The 25,333-nt window shown below is 40.5% G+C and overlaps 2 protein-coding genes across 15 annotated transcripts in view; both read right to left on the bottom strand.

The window, feature by feature from the left end:
* Positions 1–6,794: 6,794 nt before the first annotated feature.
* Positions 6,795–9,398, bottom strand: CCDC89 (coiled-coil domain containing 89). Its single transcript, XM_082684401.1, has one exon. The coding sequence runs from the start codon at positions 9,253–9,255 to the stop codon at positions 8,143–8,145; it is 1,113 nt and encodes a 370-aa protein (XP_082540527.1). The 5' UTR covers positions 9,256–9,398; the 3' UTR covers positions 6,795–8,142.
* Positions 9,399–13,692: 4,294 nt separating this feature from the next.
* The window catches only part of SYTL2 (synaptotagmin like 2), a 121,266-nt gene continuing 109,625 nt past the window's right edge, over positions 13,693–25,333 (bottom strand). For all 14 annotated transcript variants that reach the window (XM_082749035.1, XM_082749036.1, XM_082749031.1 and 11 more), the window contains 6 exons: positions 25,186–25,288; positions 22,931–23,101; positions 20,630–20,708; positions 17,489–17,588; positions 15,638–15,843; positions 13,693–14,763 (listed from right to left, as the gene is read on the bottom strand). In XM_082749035.1, coding sequence (XP_082605161.1) covers positions 14,618–14,763; positions 15,638–15,843; positions 17,489–17,588; positions 20,630–20,708; positions 22,931–23,101; positions 25,186–25,288 — 805 coding nt within the window. In that variant the 3' untranslated portion in view covers positions 13,693–14,617. The remainder of the gene's footprint in view (positions 14,764–15,637; positions 15,844–17,488; positions 17,589–20,629; positions 20,709–22,930; positions 23,102–25,185; positions 25,289–25,333) is intronic.

Genomic DNA, 25,333 nt, shown 5'->3' with positions numbered 1-25,333 from the left:
GACATAAGAAAATCCATGAGAAAAGTTAATACATTCAAATCTTTAAATTCGGGAGAGAAATAGTTATCTTTAGATGGCATTCGGGGGGGAAAGAAATTGTTATTAGCCATATGTTGTTGAACATTTGTGAGTGCAGCAGCTTTCAATTGAATGGCCTGACCTAAATCTGTCAGGCCATATTTGGCTCTCTATAAAATATGTTTTGTCTACTTAACTCTTGGAGAGAGAAAAATCTGCAGGCCTTCTAAGTCATCTACACAGAAACAGAGCTTACTAGGAAGTTAAACAGTTAAATGGAAGATTCTTTGTTTTTAATTATGTTGTCTTTTTGAATAGGTAATACATTCAGATGGCTTAAAAGTCAAATGATATACAGGGAAATACAAATCAAAACCACAATGAGATACCACCCCATACCAGTCAAAATGGCTAAAATTAACAAGTCAGGAAACGACAGATGTTGGTGAGGATGTGGATAAAGGGGAACGAACCCTCCTACACTGTTGGTGGGAAGCAAGCTGGTGCAGCCACTCTGGAAAACAGCATGGAGGTTCCTCAGAAAGTTGAAAATAGAGCTACCCTATGACCCAGCAATCGCACTACTGGGTATTTACCCTAAAGATACAAATGTAGTGATCCGAAGGGGCACATGCACCCGAATGTTTATAGCAACAATGTCCACATAACTAACCTGTGGTAAGAGCCTAGATGTCCATTAGCAGATGAATGGATAAAGAAGATGTGGTATAAATATACAATGGGATATTACACAGCCATCAAAACAATTGAAATCTTGCCATTTGCAATGATGTGGATGGAACTAGAGGGTATTATGCTAAGTGAAATAAGTCTGAGAGAGACAATTATCATATGATGCATGTATCATATCACTGATATAAGGAATTTGAATAACAAGACAGAGGATCCTAGGGGAGGGGAGAGAAAAATGAAATAAGACAAAACCAGAGAGGGGCGCCTGGGTGGCTTAGTGGTTAAGCCGCTGCCTTCGGCTCAGGTCATGATCTCAGGGTCCTGGGATCGAGTCCCGCATCAGGCTCTCTGCTCAGCAGGGAGCCTGCTTCCTCCTCTCTCTCTCTCTGCCTGCCTCTCTGCCTACTTGTGATTTCTCTCTGTCAAATAAATAAATAAAATCTTTAAAAAAAAAAAAAAAAAGACAAAACCAGAGAGGGAGAAAACCCATAAGAGACCCTTAATCTCAGGAAACAAATTAAAGTTTGCTGGTGATGGGCACTGGGGAGGGTATGAGCTATGGTGAGCACTGTGAATTGTGTAAGACTGATGAATCATAGACCTGTACCCTGAAACAAATAATACATGTTTTTAAAAAAAAAGTCAAATGACGTAAAACGGTATATATTGAGGTATATACTGAGTTTCCTTCCCAGTCCTATACCTCACCATTCCAGTCCCCATACCCCTCCATACTACTAATAACCACTTTTATTAGTATTTATTATTTTCAATATGTATTTAAGCACAAGGAATTAAATATATGTTTGCATTTTTTTTTAAGATTTTTATTTATTTATTTATTTGATAGACAGAGAGAGATCACAAGTAGGCAGAGAGGCAGGCAGAGAGAGAAGAGGAAGCAGGCTCCCTGCTGAGTAGAGAGCCCAATGTGGGGCTCGATCCCAGGACCCTGAGATCACGACCTGAGCTGAAGGCAGAGACTTAAAACCACTGAGCCACCCAGGCGCCCCTATGTTTGCATTCTTATTCCTCTTTTCCTCTTATGTGGAAGACAGTATGCTACAGGTTGCCACAGGTATTATTCTGTACCCTGTTTGGTTTTTTTCCCTACTTGTATCCTGGAGATATTTTCATATCCATATACAAAGAGCTTTCCTTTTCCTTTTTTTTTTTTTAAGATTTTATTTATTTATTTGACAGAGAGAGAAAGATCACAAGTAGGCAGAGAGGCAGAAGGGGGGGGGGGGAAGCAGGCTCCCTGCTGAGCAGAGAGCCTGATGTGGGGCTCAATCCCAGAACACTGGGATCATGACCTGAGCTGAAGGCAGAGGCTTAACCCACTGAGCCACCCAGGCGCCCCCTTTTTTTTTTTTAAGATTTTATTTATTTATTTGACAGACAGAGATCACAAGTAGGCAGAGAGGCAAGCAGAGAGAGAGGGGAAAGAAGGCTCCCTGCTGAGCAGAGAGCCCAATGTGAGGCTCTATTCTGGGACCCTGGGATCATGACCTGAGCCAAAGGCAGAGGCTATAACCCACTGAGCCACCCAGGCGCCCCTGTTTTCTTTTATTAAAAAAATACATTTGCAATATATTCTCTAGTATAAAGGGCCCACAGTTTATTTAACCAGTGCTTTATTGGTGGTATTTAAGCTGTTTCCAATATTTTGCTATTACAAACAATGCTGTAATGAACAATCTCAAACATGAAAGAGAAGATTATTTTAAACTAATACAAATAGGAGTGGATTAGAGCATTCAATAGGCACAATCTGGCAAATAGCTAAGATGAGTCCCTTTGTAGAACTGAGGAGTGAGGTGGTTGAGGAAGGCGGCACTGTGGTTAGTTGAATGTGTAATGAACGACCAGGGAGATCTGTCCAAGGGAAAAGTTTTCTTGAATTAATTTTTTCGAAGTGAAATAAACAGAAGGCTTAGAGAGAACTGCATCAGGTAGCAAGACTCATCTGTACAGCCTTAGGCCCTTAAATTTAATCAGATGTTTTTAGTGTTTAGAAAATAAAATTGAGCTTCTACTTAGGGAGATGGACACATGATTAGAAAAGCCAATTCTTGGCCACCTCCCCAAAATTCCAACTTTTTTTAGGAGACCAAGATAAAAAAAAAAAAAGACTCCCTGCTTGATAAGGTTCTGTTAATCTCAGTAGATGTAGTGCAACAGCACTGTCAATGGCTTACCCAATAGGCATCTCCTTCCACCCAGAGGTATCTGGGTCAACAAGGCCTGTATAGAACAGCAAGTGCCCAGGCAGGTACGCCTTCAATGTTCTTTTTTTTTTTTTTTTTTTTTTTTAAAGATTTTTTATTTATTTATTTGACAGAGAGAAATCACAAGTAGATGGAGAGGCAACGCCTTCAATGTTCTTTAAAGAACTACTTAACCTGGGGTGCCTGGGTGGCTCAGTCTGGTGAGCATCAAACTTTTGATCTCAGTATCATGAATTCAAGCCCCTCATTGGGCTCCATGCTGGGTGTGGAGCCTATAAATAAATAAATAAATAAATAGCTGTTTTATATAGTGGAGTTGGGAAGAAATAAATTTTTTATTAATACCTTACTAAAAACAAATTAACCTGAATGAATATTCCCTAATGGAAGCAGAGTGAGTATGAAAACATCAGCCCGTTCACGTTTAGCTCTCCTTCCTTTTCTAGCCTTTTTCACCATGGTTTTTTTGTTTGTTTTGTTTTGTTTTTTAACTAAAGAAGTTCCTTAGAGGCACACTGAGATTACAAAAACATAACACAAAAGATCACACTATCTACACAGCACTATTCACACACTATTTGTTTTTAGAGTCTCTGTCCTGCTGACTTTCACTTCAGGGTTACTTGTTGTGGATATTGCAGAAAAAATTCACCAGGGTTACAGGTCTGCTTTGGAAAAGAGTTTTGTTGTTTTTCAAATTTCCCCTCAAGGGCAGTAGTCTAGAGGTGGCGACTTTTTACTTTTTATATTTGTTCCAGTGATAAGCATCATTTTATACATCAGCATACCACAATAACTACACTTGTCACTCATCCCCAAATCTGACTGTGGGTCACAGATTAAAACAAGATAAGCACTGAGACAGTGGAATGCAAAGTGCTGTGGAGCACAGAGGGAGAAAACAATAATGCTTTTTTGTGGCCATTTAGAAGGTAGTCTGTATAGTGGGAGAAAGCATGGACTTTTGGGCCAGAAAACAGGCCCAACCACATAATTTGCAGTGCCCAGCACAAAAGAAGAACGTGGAACTCCTTGTCACAATTATTAGGAATCTTGGGGCACCTGGATGGCTCAGTCGGTTAAGCATCCAACTCTTGATTTGGCTCAGATCATGATCTCAGAGTTGTGAGACTGAGCCACAAGTCGGGCTCTCAGTGGGTGTCCAGTCAGTTGAAGCCTCTCTCCCTCCATCTGCCCCTCAACTACCCCTAGTCCTGCTCACTCTCTCTAAAAACAACAACAACAACAAAAACAATCTCAAGACACTGACAGCAGAGCATTTAACCAAATGTGGGGCCTCTATGCAGGTGACACACCTATGAAGCTGAGCCTGCCGGAGGAGCTTGGGTTCAAACCTTTCTCCTGTCCCTGCCCCCTCTGCCCCCACCAAAGCCTTCTGGTTTTTGAGCAAGTCACTTTCCTGAGTCTCACTTTTCTCATCTCTAAAACAGTGATAAATGAACCTCCCTTCTGGTGTTGGAATATGGCTGAAATGAAAAGCACTTGACACATGATAGGTTCACAATCCTCTTACTTTCTGTTCTGTATTGTGGGCTCTGATGTGAAATATTAGGGTTCAGAAACTAAAGGTTAAGAAAGGATTCTTGAGGGTGCCTGGGTGGCTCAGTGGGTTAAACCACTGCCTTCAACTCAGGTCATGATCTCAGGGTCCTGGGATCGAGTCCCGCATCAGGCTCTCTGCTCAGTGGGGAGCCTGCTTCCCTCTCTCTCTCTGTCTGCCTCTATGTCTACTTGTTGATCTCTCTTTGTCAAATAAATAAATTTAAAATAAAAAGGATTCTTGAGATGTTTTTGGTGCAAAAATATGTGGTTTTACTAAAGCATGAGACAGGACCATGGGCAAAAAGCTGCACTGAGATCATGATAAGAGACTGATTATATACTTGTAAGTTTGGAGTGTGTTAGAGATAGCTTAAGTCTCCAAGGAATTTGGAAGCAAGGCTTCCAGGACCCCGAGGAGCTAGCTGCCCCTAGGATAATGTCATTCACTACTGTCTAGTAAAACCTTAATCATGAGACCCTTCAGATATTTATCAGTGGACCATATGCTTGGAGGATGATTGCTAACATATATCCTGGCATGGGCAAAGGGCGGTGTAGATATAAAGGAGGTTTCCAAAGGGATTTTTATATGTTAAAGAAAACTTACAGGATCCTGGAGGTCGGACTACTGTCAAGCTAAGGTTACCTTCTGCCTTCAGCAAAGTTTTGAGGCAGTTGAATTCCTGGAAGAAAGTTATTATGCCTATCCCAAGTACTTGTCAATGGGTTCTAAGTTGTAAGGAAATTTAATTTTTCCTACATTTCTTTTATCTTTGTTCTCCACATCAGTCTCCTCCATCAATTCTGTAGGCATCCATCTTCTCATTAGCCACTATCCTATCCTTTTAATATATTAAAGGATAGGGGTATTAGAGTGAACATCACAAAACAGTCACTATCTAATCATTTATAACCCCCAGAGTGGCAATTTCATGTCATACAACCTAATACAAAAGCCTTAGCATGACTGAACAGGACTGTCCTCAGACCCGGGCACCTGAGACCATGCCTTTGTGCCCACGTTTTAGGGGACACATGCCCGTGTCCCCCTACCTTACCTACCCCCACACTCTTCCAGATACACCTTTCTCCATCTAAAGAAAGTACCATGGGCTAAATCCTCCACTAAACCACATTTCAGTACGAGGACGCCAAGATTCGTTGCCCAAACTGCTCTTAGCCCGCTTGTAAGACCCACCTTGTCTCTGCCCAGGAGATGCTTCCTCCACGGAGGTTGGGCGTAAAATCTGGGCGAACTACCCCACCTCCAGACACGGGTTGGGCCCAGTGGGTGGAGCTTGGACAGGCAGAAAGGGTTGGGGGCAATGATGGGATAAAGGCAAGGATACTCTATGCACACATGCCCACCAGGCACGCATGCGCACCAGACCACAGGCGAAGCAGCCCAAACCCGGCTGGGGAAAGGAGGGCTTCTGTGGCTGCGTTTGTACGCTTGCCCCTCTCTTCCTTTTCACCCTCCACTATAAGGGGTCGCGTAGCCTTTGAGGCTCCCTGTGTTCTGTCCACAACTTAATCTTCTAGTCTTATCTGTAGATGATGTTTCTCCGAACCTCCTCCCAACTACCTATTATGTCCACAAATATCCTGTACATTTTTAAAAATTAACACCATGACTTTCTACACGATGCTGTCTCATCGTGTAGATGAGACTTTTTCCCTTTCTACACGGATGAAATTCTAGTTATTTAAGAACCGACTTACATATCAACTCCTGTGTTAGTCATCCCTGCCAATTAACCCTCTTTACCTTCCTGATCTTTACCCCAGGGCGAGTTAACTGCTCTGTGTGTGTGTGTGTGTGTGTGTGTGTGTGTGTGTGTTACCTACCGCGATCTGGTAACACCTTCAGTAAGACATAGCACATTGTATGTACTTGTTTTTTTTGCTCCTAGACTAGTGTGGGAGCTCTGCCAGGGTAGAAAAAGTGCTTCTTCATGCTGCTTCTTAGTGCCTAAACCCTGAGCTTGGCACTCTGTAAATAGTCAAGGAATCTCAGTGGGATGTTGTCATCAAAATCCCAGCACCCCCAGGGATCAAATGGCCTTGGAAAAATTACTGAATCCCAGTTTCCTCTTCTTTGCGACAGAAGTAAACATAATTACCTTCTCACATGGCCCTACAGATTAAATAAGTAAACAAGCCATCCAAACTGCTTTAGCACAATGATAAATAGTATGACCCCAATAAAGGATAACTTTAATTTAATTAGCTCCTATATTCTGATTCTTGAATGTGTAAGAGGAAGTAAATAGTCTTTTTGAGCCAAAATCATGGTTTCTTGGAATTTGTATTTAATACCACAATCTTAATAGGACTGTGAGAAAATAGGTTTAAAAAACTGCCCGAGGTAGAGTAACCCTCAAAAATTGTTTATCAAAAAGATACCAAGTATAGTTAATACATCCAAATTATTAGGTAACTCTTGGGACCCTTGGCACCAAATGGGTAAGAAAAATACAGAATTACAATCTATTTTGAGAGATATTTATAATGTTTATGTATTGACTAAAAATACAGAAATAAGGAAGCATAAAGTGTTTTTTATAATTGCCTCTTTAAAAACTTTTTATAAATAGATGTAATAACTATAATGTTTTTAAATAGCTAGATATTTAGGTATTCCTACAAACCATGCTGTAATTATACATATATATTTCATTTAGATGTTTTTTTAAATAAGGAAAAGTTTTAAAAAATTAAAAAGGAAAAGGTAATTGCAAGGAAATAATGCTAATAGAAACAAAACAATCACTATGTGTTGCTTTATGTATCATAGCTGGTCTGCTCTGACTTGTTACCCTAAATTGGGGCCTTTTGCCTATTAGCATATTATGCATACTGATACTTGCATACTTGCACCACTAAATCCTGTTTTTATTAAGGAAAAAAAAAAGCAAGAAAATGGAATGTGATCTAAGCTTGCAGGAAACATAAACACTGGATGATTTCACTTATTTGAATCTTACTGCTCATATAGAATGACTGTAATAAAGTTTGCCCATTTTGGTGAAAAATTTAATGATTTCAATCTTTGTTTTTCCAAGCTAGTACAAGTAAAATAAAAATCAAAAGGATACTGCTGTAAAGCAGGTGAAGCAAGCAATTGTTTGTCAGTTGCAAAATTGGACACTTTCTTCTGCAAGCTCTCTATGCTATTAAACTGTTAGAGTTTCTATTTTCAACTAAGGGAGACTACAGACCTGCCTAGCTACAAGGGGGAACTATGCAAAACTGTTTTCACAATAGTACATCTCCTTGCACTTTTAAGATTTAAGTCCACAGGAGCTGCTAATTTAAAGTCTCGGGCTATCTGAAGATATCTGGGATTGAGAATGAATAAATTATGGGGAAGATGGAGTTAATGATAGCAAACTTAGGAGGAATTCCAAGGCACAGAAAGACACCTGGTATGCCATGTGTATTTTAGGTGGTAGGGCTGAAAGTTAGTGCTAGCCTTACAACAGTTAACAACCACATCACCACAGTAAAATAGCTTTTCTTTGAATTCCCTTTTGTGCTTAAAAGTATAATAAATGGAAAACCAACTTTACTCTTGTCATAATGCTAAGGCACAAAGTTAAATTCTAAATAAGAGGAAATAGGAAACAGAAGCTTCCTATGGAAAGAGATGGCGGAGTTTGGCATTGAGCTCTCTCTCCTTGCTTAAAAGATCCAGGCTGTGCTTTTTGAAGGCTTCAGACTGCAGCCTGAGTTCATCATAGGCCTTCTGGATCCCGTCGACCCTGCGCTGAAGTTCTCGGACTCTCAAGTTACTGTCCACGGCCACTGCCTCCTGTTCGAACCTCTCCAGGGCATGCCTCCGGGCCACTTCGGCTGTCTCCAGCTTCTCCTCGAGCTGCCGGATCTCTGCTTGCTTGTTCTGAAGCACCCGGCCCCTCTCCATGGCCAGCTGCAACAGCTCATCTTTCTCGCGAGTGACTGTCTGCAGCCTGGCCTGCAGCTCCTGGTTCAGGCTGCCGTGCGCCTGCTCGGCCTTGGCCAGCTGCTCCACGGCCTGCCGGTGCTTCTGCTTGAGGCTCTGCAGCTGGCTGCGCAGCTGCTCCACCTCCTTGGTGTGGGCGCCGGCCCGCTGGCTCTGCAGCTCCAGCAGCTCCTTCTCTCTGGTTTGCGCCTGGTGGGCCTCCTGAGCGCATCTCTGTTTCACCGTCTCCAGGTCCTTGGACAGGGCCTCGCTCCGCGCGGTGAGCTGCGACACTTTGGCCTCCTGGTCCTTCAGAGCCTGGCTGAAGAGGTTGCTGTTCTCCAGCCTCAGCTTCTCATTCTCCTCCCTGAGCTTCACGTTCTGACTCTTGTGTTCGTCCTTGAAGCGGATCATCAACTCGTGGTTGGCTGCCAAGGTCATAAAGCGTTCCTCCAGCTGCTGGGCGTGCGCGCTCTTGGCCTTCAGCTTCTCAGCCTCCAGCACCATCTTCTCCTCCAGCTCTGTGTTGAGCAGCTCCAGGATCTGGCAGCGCTCCAGGGCCTCGTCTGACCTCCGCTTCAGGATGCAGATGAGCTGGGACTGCTCTTGGATGCGGGAGCAAAGCATCGCCTTCTCGCTCTTCTCCTCCTCGGACAGACCCCGGAGGTTTGCCAAAGCGTCCCTGAGACCATCCAGTTCCTTAAACTCCATCTCCTCTTCCTGCTTTTCTAGTTTTTTGGTTTGCTCCTCTAAGGGCTCTTCCGGGGCTGGAGGATCCATGTTGAGAGGCTCCTCTTCCTGAGGCATAGACGCTGCTCTCCTCCACCATCGGCTGACTGCACACTCCTTCCCTGTCAGATTCAAAATTCTCAGGGTGTTGCTAGGGACTCCCAGCACGCTCCAGCAGTTGTTTTTTTCCAGTAAGGAGCCCTGTGATTGGTGGGCAGGTCTCCAGACTGCTGTGAAGTAACAGGGGGGTCTGGGGGAGTCCAGAACCAATCCAGTCGGGTTATGCTTGCCTTTTCAAAAAATCACCAATCACAGCTCTCAGTTCTCAGCTCCAGCCCGGGATCTTGCCTGTACTGGACAGAGAGGATATGCCAACCCCACTGGGTTTCCACACAGCCTCGGGGGAAGAAAACCCGACTCTACCTAATTTCTGGGAGGAGTAAACAAATTAAGCTGCGGGGACGTATTTTTTTCTCCCTCTCCCCACTCCAGCTGTCGTGTGGAAACACGTTTGCTCCTTAAAAATCTGCAATCTATAAAAACAAAACAGCAGCTCTACCCGGGGGAGTCAGGATCCTAAGGGCTTTGTGAGTTGTACCTGCAGTGTTCAACACAGCTCAGTAAAAGAGCAAACCCCAACGAAATTTCTTTCGTTTCCCTTACCATGGTCCTCGGCTTGGAATACCTCTTATTAGATATGTAGCATTCCCTGTTTTTACCCATTAGCCAAATAAGGTTACAGAAAGAAGTTTAACGAACAGCAAAGATGTGATAAACATTACAACTGAAAAAAGATCCAAATGAGGCTTACGGTCATATACCAAGGTCAATTCTGGAGGTATTAAACAGTTACATGTCACGAGTAAAATAAAATTAAAGTATTAAAAAATGGAAACTAGAAGAAAATTAAGGTAAGCATAAAAACCCTGGGTCAGAAGGGACTTTCTCAGCTTAAACATTATGTAAAAGATGAGTAAGGAAAAGCTTAATTTGACTTTGCTGAACAGCTCAAGTTATTTTCACTTTTTGAAATTGTGAGCTCTGACGTCTCTCCAGCCTCTTATGTCTCAGGACCTGACATTTTACGCCTTAGTCCAACCCAACTACTGAAGTTCCCCGAAGGGACCAGCGCGCTCTCCTCCGAGGCATTCTCTCTGCCTGGAATGCCTTTCCCCCCCTTGTCCCTTGTTGCTGCACTAATTTACTTAGCATCAATACTCAGAATCATCTTCTCTGTGAAGCCTTTCCCTGCATTTACATGAGAACTGACCACTCACTTTGAGTGCATCTGCTGTAGACTGCTCACATTTTTAATGGAAACTGGGAAAGCCTTATTGTACTCCGTGGTCACCTGCCTGCCTCCCTTTATTAAGCCCTGAGATCATTAAGGGCAGGAGCTGCGTCTGGGCCATCCTGGATTCTTGACCAGTGCCTGGCACTTTAAACATGTGCTGAATTTCAAACTGGGAAAAATACCCACCATAAAGATAACAGACAATAGATTTATATTTTTGTAGAGAGCCTGAACAAATCCATAAAGCATTAACATCGTAAAAGAGAAATGAACAATTAAGTTCACAGGTAAGAGGATGGAAATGGCCAAGTATTGAGTGCTATCAGTGATCAGAGAAATAGAAGTTAAAATTAGATATTTCATCTACCAGTCCAGTCAAAAATTTCCCCCTATTTTAAAACTACCCAGGACTGACGACGGTACAGCAAAATAGGTGCTCTCTCATACTTAGTGAAAGTGAGTTGACAGTAGGTATTCAGGACTTGAAACATGTTTATGCCTTTTGAACTAATGGTTGCCCTTCTGGGGAAGAGTTTTGTTTAGGAAATAATCCAAAAGAAAAAATGTTGCTCAAAGCTTTTCATGGCACTTTGGTTTATAACAACTAAAAGCTGGAAACCTAAATGTCCAAAAAAGAGACAATGTTAAGAAATTATATTTTCTTAGAATATTATGCAGCCGCTAAACATTATCATGTTTATAAGGAATTTAATGGCAATGGAATGTAATTTTATGTTGAAAAGAGAACTGAAAAAAGGTAAAAAATTTAAAATTCAGAATGATCTTAAATGCTGGGAAAACTTAAGCACAGAATGAAAAGTTGACTGTTCCCACAGGCACTGTTTCTGATGTTCAGACTTAGTCTCTCAAGTCATGATGAAAAGGAAGAAGTCTGGGTGTCATTACAGATGTTGGGTGGATTTTCAATGCCTCAGATTTCACTGGAAGCAAAACAGATCAGAAAGAAGTTTCAGGTTTTCGCTTTGGTCTCAAAGATCAGGGTCTCATGTCTACAAAAGGAAAGTGATGGAAGACTGGGGAAATTTTTTGAACTTAAATTTTAATAACTTCTGAAATTATAGGATATTGAAGTTTTATGAAAGTGGATTCCAAAGACTTCAAAAATATGATTAAACTTACCTGTATTTTCCCCTCATTTCTCTTTTCCTTAAATTTCAAGCTCATATACTAAAATGAAACTTGTAAAGAAGAGACAAGTGACTATAAAATTAGAACAGTCCTCTTCATTTAAGCATAAAGGGTCTCACATATATTGAATGTATTATTTGCTGATTACCACGTACGGTTGTCTGATGTGCTAAAGTGAATTCACAGAGCATATTTCCTAAGAAGAAAAAAAGGTAACAGGAAAAGTACTGAAAGTGTTAACAGCGGTTGTTTCTTGAGGGATGAGCTTCTGGATTTTTTCTCCTCTCTCTCCACCTTTCTATGTCCTTTACGTGTGGTGGGTGCTCGATGATACTTGTTGATTAAACAGATTTTCCACACTAAAAATATTTTACATTAAATGTTAAAATTATTTTATTTTATTTAAATATTTTATTTATTTATTTGACACAGAGAGAGAGAGCGAGAGAGAGAGAGAGATCACAAGTAGGCAGAGAGGCAGGCAGAGAAAGAGGAGGAAGCAGGCTCCCTGCTGAGCAGAGAGCCCGATTCAGGGCTTGATCCCAGGACCCTGAGATCATGACCTGAGCTGATGGCAGAGGCCTAGCCCACTGAGCCACCCAGACACCCCTAAATGTTAAAATTATTTTAAATAAGTCCATAGATTACTTGTCAAATCTAAGAATCTCCCGACTCTAATCTCCCAAGACCCTAATCAATATACATTCACTGATTTACTCAACAAACAGTTACTATGTATAATGTGGTGTAAGATGCTAACAAATAAATTAGATAACATCTGTCTTAGAGAATTTTCAGTTTAGTAATAAAGACTTTGGGCTCCTCCCTGCATGGTTGTTTTTCTTGTTCTATCATTTTCCCCCACCTACTATTGAATCTGAAAATATCCAGTATACTTTCTCCCCAGGCGTCTGAGGCATAAAACTGGGCCGATACTCTCCCTAGTGATGACCAGAGTCCCCCCTACTTGCCTTTGTTGAGTCTTTTGATGTCTCTTTCTTTGAAGCTACTACTTACAGAGTTTGTCTATACAGCAGGACTAGGCATTTCTACATCTTCTGTCATTTAACTCTAACAATAGTTTTGAAAGGTAGGCATTGTTATCTACATTTTATACTTTATAGGGAACAAAGAAACCAAGGCACAGAGCAGTTAAGCAAGTTATCCCATGTCACCCAGAAAGTGATAGAGCCAGAACTCAAACCCAAATCATTTTGATACCAAAGGTGGTTCTGTTGTTCACTCTGGTGTTCCAAATGCCAGGGATTTGAGAACAGGAGGAGGCAGGCAATCCCAGAGGGAGATACTAGAACCAATCGCACTGTTTCATAGCTGGCTGGATGTTGGAAGGTGGCAGAGCAGGTAACTGAAAGAAGGGTTGAGAAAGGAGCTTGTACCTTGATGTGAAGGAGTTGGAACAAGATTTGGACTTTGGCTACTATCCCTGGCCGACCTAGGAGGTGTGTCTCCACTCAGCTAATCTTGTTCCTTCTCTGTGGCCAGAACAGAATCAGGGCATAGAGCTGGACTACACGTCTTCCTAAAAGACCTTGCGAGACAATGGGAAGGACATTGTTCTAGGTTAGCCACTCTTACTGGCAAATGGGTAGAAGATTCTAACATCTTTAGAGGAAGCAAGCAGACTGGTCATTTTCAGTGATATTTGATAGACACCTATTATAAGGTCTCACACTCCTGACCATCCAGGCTCCCCCTAACCTACATTAAAATCACTGCTTGTTTTGAGGAAGGCAAGCAAGTTGGGTCCTAAGGAGGATGTAATGCTTTATATATTAAAATAAGCCCAAAAATGCCTCCATGGGAAACTTTCCAAAAATAAATGTTTACTTCCCTTCAATGCTTTTCAACTATTTCTTAAAAATAAAAATTCCAGTTTCAATAACATAGTCAGAGCTTCCCACTTAGAGGAAATGATGTCCAGAGTTCCAGTAAAGACTTGAGAAATATTAGCTAAGCAGTTCTTTAGCCTTGCTAGGAAATTTAAATCTGAGGATTCCTACCATAAAGTATTTCATTCAAAATAAGAAGTCAGATTAATTGGACAACACAACTAAATCATATAGTAATTTACTGTAAGGGTTTTTACAAAATACTTTATGAAATTTTACATACATAGGAAGTACAGTTTACATTCTAATTAAAACTTCATTGCAAAGCTTCTCTGTGAACACTCTCATGCTAATTTCATAGAGTTACAGGAACGACAGAATCTTATATATGCAAGGTTTTTGTTTTTGGTTTAGTTTTACACAGTCTATTACAAAATACAGGCTTGAGATCTTAGGAGACAATTAAGCCAAAAGCTGAATTCCACCGATGAGCCAGTGGGTGGCACCAAAGCACAAAGGAGACTTTGACAGTGGGACAGGGGAAAGCACTTTCAAAGGCAGGAATACATGCAGTAGATTGAGTCTTCCGGGCCTAACCCGGAATTCCGTATTTTAACAGAGATTACAGAGTAAATAGTTTTCCTATGGTCAGTTCTTTACTATCACGGATATTCTGCCTTTAGCCCCCTTCTAGGAGTTTTTTTCCTGTCCCTCTCTTCCAAAAACTGCATATTTTCAGTTCCTGCGAGGGTTTTCAACCACTGAGTAGCAAGCAGGCCCTTCTAACTGCATGGCATGTGGTGTGAAACACGGGACGGCAAACTAGAATATTTTGCTGGGTAGAAACACCCCACATTTAATATTTTTTGATGGCTTTTTCTCTGAAGCAGCAGCAACTGTTTGATTTTCCTAACTTTCTCAAATATCTTCTCTCATGCCGAAGTCATAAGTAAGTTACACACGTTATTCTTGCTTAAATCTCTTGGGACTTCAAACCAAAGAACCATATGCAGGTTGACTTTAACATGCTGTGTAGCCTCCGTTAGTGGCAAGAGGCAGCAGATGAAAATCTGTCTGCACAGTTAGATTTGCAAGATCAGATTCCACCTGCTTAGTAGTTTTCAGTGGGAGCCAGTCGACTTTGGGTTCATTTTGAAATCTTGGCAATCAGCAGCATTCTGAGAGGCAGAGTTGCTTCAATCCAAGTGTTGGGGGAATTTACCATCTTTTCCCAGAGAGCAACTTCCTCTGAAGTAGAGTCCATCCAATCCACTTCAGTACCATAGCTTTTACCTGCAAAAGGGAAAAAAAAAAAAAAAAAAAAAAGGAAGCTTTGCAGTTAGAAAGGAATAGTTCATTGGAGGGAAAAAAAATGGATCATCCCCTAATTACAATCATCAATGGAAGATAGCAAGGGATAGTTTTAATATCACCAGAAGGGCATATGTGGGGCTCATTATAAGAAAGAATTGTTTAATCACCTGAAATGTCTGTTAACAAAGGAGTCCATAATTGGGACTATTCCCTCTACTCAGAGAGTAATGATCTCTCTTCGTGTTCATAGAAAAGCTGGCTGACAATCTGTCAGGGACACAGTGAGGTAGTAGGGGTAAAGCCTGGCATTGGGTGGGAAGTAACACCAGATGATCTCTAAGAAAGTGTAGTTTGGGGTTTAGTGTCTAACTGACTCAACTTTGAATCTTGGCCCTCATACTGATGAGGTCTGTTACATCATTTCTTGGAACATCAGTTCCTCTGGGGATAACATCAGTAATTACTCACAAGATTTCTGTGAGGATTCAACAAAATAATATAAGTGAAGCACTCAGTACAGTGACTAGTGCCCCATAAATACTATTTACTATGATTATTTAAAGCACACTTTTAGTCATGAAAAGATATAAATGTTTTTTCAGGGAAGAGTAGTGAAGAAGGCTTTTTTGTGCCTCCCACACACAATAACTTAAGCTCTGTGTGGACAGATACTACATCCTGTTAATCTTCATATCTAGAGCCCTTGGCATACAGCCTGACATTCCTTCACTCATTCATTTCATTATACTTAATAGAAATAGAGTATCTGCTTTCATTAGGAAAAAACAGACAAACTCCAAGCATCCCCAGAAGCACTTGGCTCGTAGAGGATTAAAAGTGTAACAAATATTACCTGTTCCAAAGCCAATCCGAAGACCTCCCAAAAACTGGTTGGTTAATTTGTAATGGTCCCAGACAGTAAGCTCTACACAGGCTTCTGTCAGATCTTCAGGCCTGAACCCGTCATACACCATGGTGTGGTTGAAGACAGGATTGGTGGTTTTCCCTACAGCTCTGGTTTTTTGACGACTTTTCCTACTTGTATCTGGAAGGATGATACTATAAAAGGAATCATTATTGTGAAAGCATTTTAATAAGATGGTGAACATTTGTGCTTTCATTGAATTTCAATACAACTACTGAAGACTGGCCGAAGGAAATGGAAGTGTAGAGTATAGAGAGGCAGTGGTGGTGGTGGTGATGGTGGGGTGGTGATGGTGGTGGTGATGATGGTGGGGGGGGTGGCAGCGGTGATGGTGGTAGTGATGATGGCAGTAATAGTAATGGTGATGTTGATGGTGGTGGTCTCTGTGGTGGTGCTGGTGGTGGTGGTGGCAGGGGTGGCAGCCATGATAGTGGTGGCAGCGGCGATGGTGGTGATGGTGGCACAGGTGGTGGTGGTAGTGATGATGGCAGTGATAGTGATATTAATATGCTGGTGGCAGTGGTGGCGACGGTGTTGGTGATAATGGCGGCGATGGTGGTAATGATGGTTGTGGTGATGGCAGTGGTGGTGGCAGTAGTGATGATGGTGGTAACGGTTGTGATGATGATGATGTGTTGGTGGTGGTGATAATGGCAGTGACGGTGGTGATTAACAGCGGCATCCTGCTGGAGAGACTCTGTATTACAGTGGACCAGACTTGCTTTGAATCCTGACTCTGTTACTCATTGGCTGTGTATTACAGGGGAAGTCACATAATTTCTCAGACTCTTGCTTCTTCATCTTTAAAATGAGAATGCTGATGCCTATTTCATAAGGTTAATATTAGAATTACATATGAAGCAAACAACTTAGTTTAGTGCTTTCATTTAGTAAATGCTTAATGTGGTAGCAATTGCTTGAGGATTCCTTTAGCATTTGGAAACATTTTTGATTATCTGTTTTCTGCTTTTAACCCATGATATCTCTTATAAACACAAGAAGGTCTGTGAGCAGTCTCAGAATGAGAGATTGACCTGAGCTGAAAAATCTTGCCAGTTGACATCTATGAATAATTCGTATAGGGAAAATCACAAATATTGCCATAAAAACCTAAACAGCTCTAACTGATCTTCTGGGAGAATCTATGTAGATGAAATTAGTCAGGGGGAGCTAAGAGAACATGCACTAATATCTGTTGAGTTACAACTGACAGATGCCAGGCATTTATATATAGAACAGAGAAAAAAAGTTTGCCACTTTAAACTCAAATTGTCTTAAGGTCCTATGACAAACTATTAGTAAGGGTCTGTTTAGCAAGTCATTTTCTACATATTTGCAGGATGAGGCAAAAGAACTTCTGCAAATAGTTCACAAAGGTGGGACAAGGGACAGAAGGAAGAATTCACCCTGCACCACAAAGGAGTCAGGGGCATGGCATCTCACCATTAGAAATCTGATGAGTTTTTTTATACTGACTATTATCCACCAGTAAATATATCTCCTAGAAGACATTCCATATCTGAGTACATGGTCCCAGTTTCATTTGTATGTGTGCCCTCTTTATGGTTTTAAAACTAAGCAAATGCTTAGGGGCTCATGTCAAAGATTCCTCTAGTTCATGTCACTACTGTCTCGAGTTATGTCATTTAAACATAATGACATAATGAATAATGAATGATGAATGATGAGTTTCAGCATCACAGATATTGAGACCTAAAACAATGAGCAAAGACCAGGATCTGGTAGAACTGAGAGAAGCAGAGTTACAGATGGTGTTACCATTTAACAAAAGAATTTAGATGGCTGCCCCTTAGCTGTGGTAGATCAAGACATTCCTTCACCCAGATGTGCACCTCTCCCGTTGTCGGAAGCTTTTTACCTGTAATGGGAAAAGCACAGAAAATAAAATTTCACTGCCATTCTTCTCTTGGCAATACTACATCCAAAAATGCCAATCTAAAAATGGTCTGGCACAGTGATACTAGCTACAGCTTGAGGATATGATCCTAATTGGTTAAATCTATACATTCTTACCTAAATCCTCCATAGTCTGGCTACATTGTGCTCAGAGAGTTCTATGAAAATAATTTACATTGGGGAAGATGGGAGCCTCAGTTGGTTAAGCACTTGCTTTTGGCTCAGGTCATGATCCTCGGGTTTTAGGATCGAGTCCACATTGGGCTCCCTGCTCAGTGGGGAGCCTGCTTCTCTTTCTCCCACTCCCCTTGCTTGTGCTCTCTGTCAAATAAATAAATAAACCCTTAAAAAAAAGAATGGTAAAAACCCAAAGGAAGTGAATTGAGAAATGGAGAGAGAGAGAGAAAAGAAGAAGGTTTAAGGGATATCATTTGAACTCCTGTATCATACAGTACTTAAAGCCAGCCCAGAGTTGCCTGGGTGGCTCACTTGGACGAGGATCTGACTCTTGATTTTGGCTTAGGTCATGATCTCAGAGTCATGGCACTGGGGTCTCTGCTCAGTGTAGAGTCTGCTTGAGATTCTCTCTCTCCCTCTAACTCTGCCCCTCCCCCGGCTCATGCTTGCTCTCTAAATAAATAAATAAATAAATAAAATCTTTTAAAAATTCAAAAAAAAAAAGAAAAAAAATCATATCGATTCTAAGTACAGAATACTGTATCATTCTTTCTGGGTTTGGCTTGTTTCAGGACAAATTAAAGATATCAGGTATGTAAATCATCCAGTTATAGTCATATTCAATACATCTCAATGAAATGCATCTCCCTTTCAAATATTAATACTAACTTCAATTGCTGTTAATGGGAGGCATTTGAAACCTACTGAATATAAAGTAATCAAAATAAGTACTAGCTAAGGTACCACTCTTGTTAAATGTGGTTACATACTTTATGGGAACATTGTATACATACAAATAGCAACTAATGATAATGAATTCCTGAGAAGTTGGCTTACTCTTCACTTGTTGACTAGAATGGGTGCACATGGACAGAGAGCCACTGCCATAGTTTTCTGAATAGTTTAACCTGGTCGACCAATCAGAATTTAATGAGTATCTCTGATGTACTCAGGCCTATGCTAAGAATGTCACTGGATATACAAGAGATATGAGAAATCTATGTCTCATCAAATTACTAAACAGTAATTCATATAACAACTACAAAAATGTAATACAGAATGAAATTCCAAGTTCTCACTGTAATGTTTTTTGTTTTTTAAAGTTTTTTTTATTTATTTGACAGAGATGACAAGTAGGCAGAGAGGGAGGCAGAGAGAGAGAGGAGGAAGCAGGCTCTCTGCTGAGCAGAGAGCCCGATGCAGGGCTCAATCCCAGAACCCTGGGATCATGACCTGAGCCAAAGGCAGAGGCTTTAACCCACTGAGCCACCCAGGCGCCCCTCACTGTAATATTCTAAATAATGATGCAATCAGCGAGGGTGAAAGGATATAGCCAGGAAAAGCTTTATGGAAAAGATGGGACTTCTTCTCAAGCTCTCCAAATATCTGGAGAAAAGGAAGCCATTCTAGGGTAGAAAATCTTCATGAGCAAAAGGTCAGACAAGGTAGAGCCCATCACAACACATGGTCCCCTTTGCCCTCTCCCCAACCAAGAAATGATAGTAGAGGAAAAGATATTGGCAGAATTTCTATGCATGTGGACCATAAATGATAGGATACAAATTATATATATTAAGGAAATCTGCCTTTTAGGAAGATCCAGAAGTAACAACAAGGTGGTTTGGCAGCCATATGGGCCTAAAGATAGGTTTTGCTTACCCGCCAATTCTTTTTTTTTTTTTTTTTTTAACCGAATTAGAATGCCTTTCTCCAGTTCAATCACTGCCTTTACCATCCATTATTTTTTTCATCCTACAAGCTTCACTGCTTGGTTACTAAAAACATATGAGTTGCAACCTCTGATTTCAGTCATAACATTCATATAGATTCTTTTTTTTTTTTTTTAAGATTTTATTTATTTATTTGACAGAGAGAGAGAGACAGTGAGAGCAGGAACACAAGCACGGGGAGTGGAAGAGGGAAACCAGGCTTTCTGCTGAGCAGGAGCCTGGGGATCCCAGGACCCTGGGATCACAACCTGAGCCAAAGGCAGAGATGCGTAACCATCTGAGTCACCCAGGTACCCCATTCATATAGATTCTTAAAGAGAAAAACTTGTAGAACGTCTTAGGAAGTGAGAGGGGGCTGGCATGCATTTCTTTCTAGTATCTTGCTCTTTAATGGAGCTGTAGACCCAAGGCCCTTACATTAAGGTACAATTGGTAACCTTGAGGAAAAAGATTTCTGCCCTGCTGAGGCCTTGAGAACAGAGAACCAATGAGTTCTAATTTCCTAGGGGCTCTGTAAGAATCTTTCTAATTCTCACCTGTAAAAAACACTCAGTGTCCATTCTTACCCTAACACTACCAATAGGTCCAAATTCTGAATATGGAAAAGGCCACTCACTTTGTGCAGATACCAACTTTTTGGAGAGTGAGGTGAAAATTAAAACAAGATCTGTAAACTAGAGAATTTTGTAAGATGAGGATTTTTTTTTCATGGAAACAGAAGGTAGAATAGTAGTTGGGAGGGGGTTGGGAGAAGGACAAGGTGAGGGTATAGTTTAATGGGTACAGAGTTTCAGAGATGCAAGGTGAAAAATTTCTAGAGCTTTGCTTCATAGCAATGTGAATATACGTAACACATTGTTGTTGACCACAAAGGATACACTTAAAAATGGCTTAGATGGCAAATTTTATGTTTTCTGTTTTTGCCACAATAAAAAAAAATATGAATTTGTCTACTGTAAATTAACTCATTTGGTCCACAGTATTACTAAGTTAACAAATTTGCTTAGGGTTTGAAAATATCACAGAGTCCAAAGAAATCCTTGGAGAGGGAAAGAATCAGGAAGGGGCACAAACCTGGATGAAAGTCATTACATACCAGGAATTGGCTCTGGGACGTACTGGAGAGCTAACTTCATTTCACCTCTGTTTTCCGCTTCAAGGGCAATCGGTGCTGTCTGGAAAATGAAGGCTGTTAGTAGGTGTGAGACACAAACGACTTTACTGTTTGTTGATGTTCTGTTATGAGAGCATAACTGCCCCAATTCTGCAACTATGTATTAACCATGAGTGCCCTGGATTAAAATTTCCTTCCCCAACAGAGCTAAACTGTTGCTTTTATATCTGGGAAAGCTATGTTGTGTATCTTGAAAAAACAGCTCTTAGCCTTTAGTGTCACAGATAGTAGAGAAATCAGAATGGCTTTCTTGGGGAGAGGAGAAATATTCTGGGATGTTTTGGTTTTTATAAAAACACACATTTTTCTATTGGTCACCCAGCCAGCACATAAAACTATTTATTTGTATTATTCTCTTTGAGTAAGATGAATGTGGGAAAGTAGGGTGAAGAAAAGCCAAACATTACATTTCAAAGCTGCATTAACCTGATTATTTCAGATCACATGATGTGAGGTCTCTAAAAATAACAAAGACTGGACAATAATTTTAAAAACTATGTCTATTGTTTTTGAGTATAAGAGAGATGGTTTTATTTTCAGATTCTGGTTCTTTAGAGCCTTATTGTCAAAGCATGGTTATGAATCAGAAATGCAACTGACATTAGTTTAAAAGGAAAAGGTCTTGACATCTTCTAAGGAATTCACACCCAGTGAGTCTTGGGTAAGACTAGAAATAAGTGCTTCAGATGATTTTTGATGCAATATTTGGGAGCCATTTCTTAAGTCAAGGCGCTATATTATGTAGATACTAAACAATGATTTGTATTGTTGCTATTTATGACTTTTAGCTAGGCTCAAACTCACCCTCACACTAAGAGTATTTTTTAAAACTGGATTAAACAAATGTATTGGAAGGAGCTGAAGAATTATTAATATAGACAGGAATCAAGTGGACAAAATATTTGAGCCTGACATTCTCTGCTTTTCATGTTGAGGCATCAGCTATTTTTAAGTAGTGCCAAACTAGAAAAAAGCCTAATGAAAGAGATGAAGAAGCTCAAGCAGAGCTTTTGCCTGTCTTGTAGGGCTGAGGAGACAAAAATTGGAGTCCGCAGCCAGCAAGGAATAGTCTTAGAAAATACCCCTGATCAGCCGCTCTCAACGTATGGTCTCCAAGCCATACTCTACCTCAGTAATCAGCAATGCCTAGGAACTTCTTGAAAATGCATGTTCTTGGGCCCCAGTCTCATCAGCTCAGACACCTTGGGAATAGGCCCTGAAAATCTGTGCTCTAGTAAGTCCTTCAGTAGAACTGGACGGATTGTAAAATTTGAGAACTACTTCTCTAGGCTTTCACTTAGAAGCTCCAAAGGGTCGTAGCCTAGGAATATGGGCAAGCAAAAACTACACTGGACCACATGAAAACTGAACACCAGCCTCCAGTCAGTTCATTCTCAGATTAGATTGTCTATCCCTACTCTGTGTGTCAGAAACAAAAGAAAATCCTCTCAAAATATGCCTAAAGTTTTTAATATACAATGTCTAGTGTGCAATAAAAAATAAACAGGCATACCAGGATAAAGGACCAAATGACCAAACCAAGATAAAAAAATTAGATAAAAGAAACTTGCAAATGTTTAAGATACTGGGTTTTCAGAAATATACCTTAAAAATAACTTTGAAAACATGGAGAATTTTAGCAGAGAAAAAGTCTATAAAAAATCAAATGAAAATATAAAGCTGTAAAATATAATGTTGAGAACTTGTAAGATGGGTGTTTTAGACATAGCAGATAAGAAAATTATTAAACTGAAAGATAAGTTAGCAAAAATCTAGAAATCTAGAGAGGAAATCTAGCCTGAAATCTAGAGAGGAAAAAAGAAAAAGAATAGAAAATATTGGAAAGAGCATAATAGACATATGGTACAGGGGTGTCTGGGTGGCTCAGTCAGCTAAGCATCCCACTCTAGATTTTGGCTCAGGTCATGATCTCAGGGCTGTGAGACTGAGTCCTGTGTAGGGTTCCACACTGAGCGTGAAACCCGCTTAAGATTCTCTCTCTCCCCTATCCCTCTTAGCTCCACACACTTGCACAGGCTCCCTCTCTTTAAAAAAACAATAAAATAAAAAGAGAGACATATGGTACAAAGTGAAAAGATACAATTAAACCAAACTATGGATAACCATTGTGAATTAAAATGCAATTATAGTAGCTTTCTCTTATACATTAGATCCCCAACCAGCCAACCAGCCAACCAGCCAACCAACCAAGTCTGCACATACCTTTCGCTTCAGAGGGTACCATTTCAGTTGTTTATTTTGTTTGTTGTCCCAGTCCCAAGTTTCCAAGTCAAGTTCCACTTCCCCTAGAAAACTATTGCGCTTAAATGTATCCCGATGCCAAACGGAGAGGTTCAACTTTTGTGTTTTTAAGATTTGTTTTTCGATTTTATACTGCAGATCAAAGAAGGAAATTAAAGTGGTGAATATTATTATTTTATAACCAAAGTTATGACACAGAGATGAAGAGAAAAATCATCTGCGCAGATCAGGTTTTCTCATTTGTTAGGTTTCAAGTCTCAAAAACATTGCAAAGTCATCTTATTCTAAGTATCTTCTTTCAAAGAGCTAAATCCATCTTTCACAAAAGCTGATTTTCTTTCTGCTTCTGGAAAAGCAAACCACAGTTCAAATATCATAGCCAGTAATAGGTCTCTGAAAACAAAAGCCAACTATTCATTTTTGCTGGATGTTTTTAGTTCAAACTAGATATAACATAAACCCAATTCAGCCTAAAAACACTAATGAAGCTTAATCCTGTGGTCTGTTTTCTACCGAAGGACAAGGTATTTTTTCTAACAGACTCTATTTTTTAGAACAGTTTTAGATATACAGCAAAATTAAACAGAAAGTACAGAGAATTCCCATATGCCACTTGCTCCCATTTACACACAACATCTCCCACTATAGATATCCTGCAACAACAAGGTATTTTTTTAAAGAGAAGATATATTTGTTTTTTCCTGCTTCGTATGGTTAAGTGGAAAATATTTGGCATCCTTACAGTTTTTATCTAAAATACAGTCAATCCCAGATTATATATAATCATGGAAGGGATAATAGTACTTCTAATCTAAAAATAATCTCTATTTGGCTTTATGATGTACTACTTGAATATCCATTTTGGTTGTAGCAGGCTTGCCTTTCTCTGCGTTTACCAGTTAAATTAGCTGGCTTTTCCTGAGTATAGGGTTGAAGTAGCTGACCCAGAAATAGCTAGGGTACTGAGGTATATCATAGTCAAACTGTAATTAAAAAGTAGCTAAAGGAAATCCATAAATAACTGACCCATGAAGGACTGAAAATTAATTTAATTCTGACTCTTTTCTCAGAGGATAATCCACTAGTGGGACAGACTTTTCAGACAGGGGAAATGAGGAGCACTTCGTATATTTGTAGTTTTACATTATCATGACTAAGGCAGCCTTAAGCAGTCTGGGGGATAAAGGAATATGGGTATTTGAGCCAGGCACACTTTCTATGCATCTGTCCATCCATCTCTCCTTCCAAGAAACATTTTTTGAGTATCTATCTAGACACTATACTAAAGGTCAATGTTCATGTGTTTAATGTATCCTAATCACTTTCTACCTATTAACTCTTAATGTTCACAACTACTGAAGCACAGAGACAGGTACTAATATTACCTGCTTTTGGCAGATCTGAAGAACAGACAGGTTAAGTCATTTGCCCAAAAGCACACAGCTGTTAAATGACATGGAGCTGGTCCCTGTCCGCCTGCCTGGAACTTACAGTTTAAAGGGAAAAAAGACAACGAAGCCAGTAGTTAAAGTGTGGAGTGTTAACAAAGCCTTATATAAAACAAGGTGCCTGTGGAGGGGTTAAGGACAGCCTCTCACAGGAAGAGGCATTTAAGGCTGGAGGAGGTAGTTCAGGATAGAATGTGGGAAAGAGCTCTCCAGTCTGATAGAACGCCAGGTCCAGGAGTGTGAGAAAATGTGCTTCGTTCCTCCAAAGAACAGAAAGCAATCAGGGTGACCTGAACTGAGACTCTGAAAATGGAAAGAGGAGGCCAGAGCTTGGGTTTTGAAGGGACTGGTGGCACGGTAAAGTGGGACATGCTTTTAAGGGCAATGGAAATCCTAAAAGACTGTGGGCAGAGCAATAACATGATCAGAATTACAATTCTGCTAGCTCTTTTAGTTATAGTGGTCCATGTTTTCAGTTATGTATCTTTGAGCAAACTCCTTTGTTTCTCTAAGTCTCATGTGTGAGGGGCAGGTAATATACCCTCCTGGTGGGTATGGAGGGAGTGAGGGAGAGAAGGCATCCAATGTTCATGGTGTATGGTCTCATGCAAAGCAGTGTCTCAGAACATGTTTATCCTTTCCCTTCTTCTCTCTCCATGACTGACTTCATCTGTAGAGATACTACCCAAGAAGACACAGCTATCGACATGAAAATCACAGTGACAGCTCATCATTTAGGATTTTCCTAGACAGACAGTTCATAAATACCCTCAGTATCTCGTTATACACAGGATTCAAAGTCTTCTTCACTACAAGTGTTTTCTTCTTGCCCATTTTGCCCTTGTCTGGTAACAAATAGGTCTTCACATATCTAAAATGAGAAGTAGACAGACAAGAAGGTCAGAGAAAATAAAAG

This window comes from Mustela nivalis (assembly GCF_964662115.1).
Source record: "Mustela nivalis genome assembly, chromosome: 9".
NCBI classification, from domain to species: Eukaryota; Metazoa; Chordata; class Mammalia; order Carnivora; family Mustelidae; genus Mustela; species Mustela nivalis.
The sequence above is the reverse complement of the archived record's forward strand: the minus strand, read 5'-3'. Positions and strand labels throughout refer to the sequence as shown.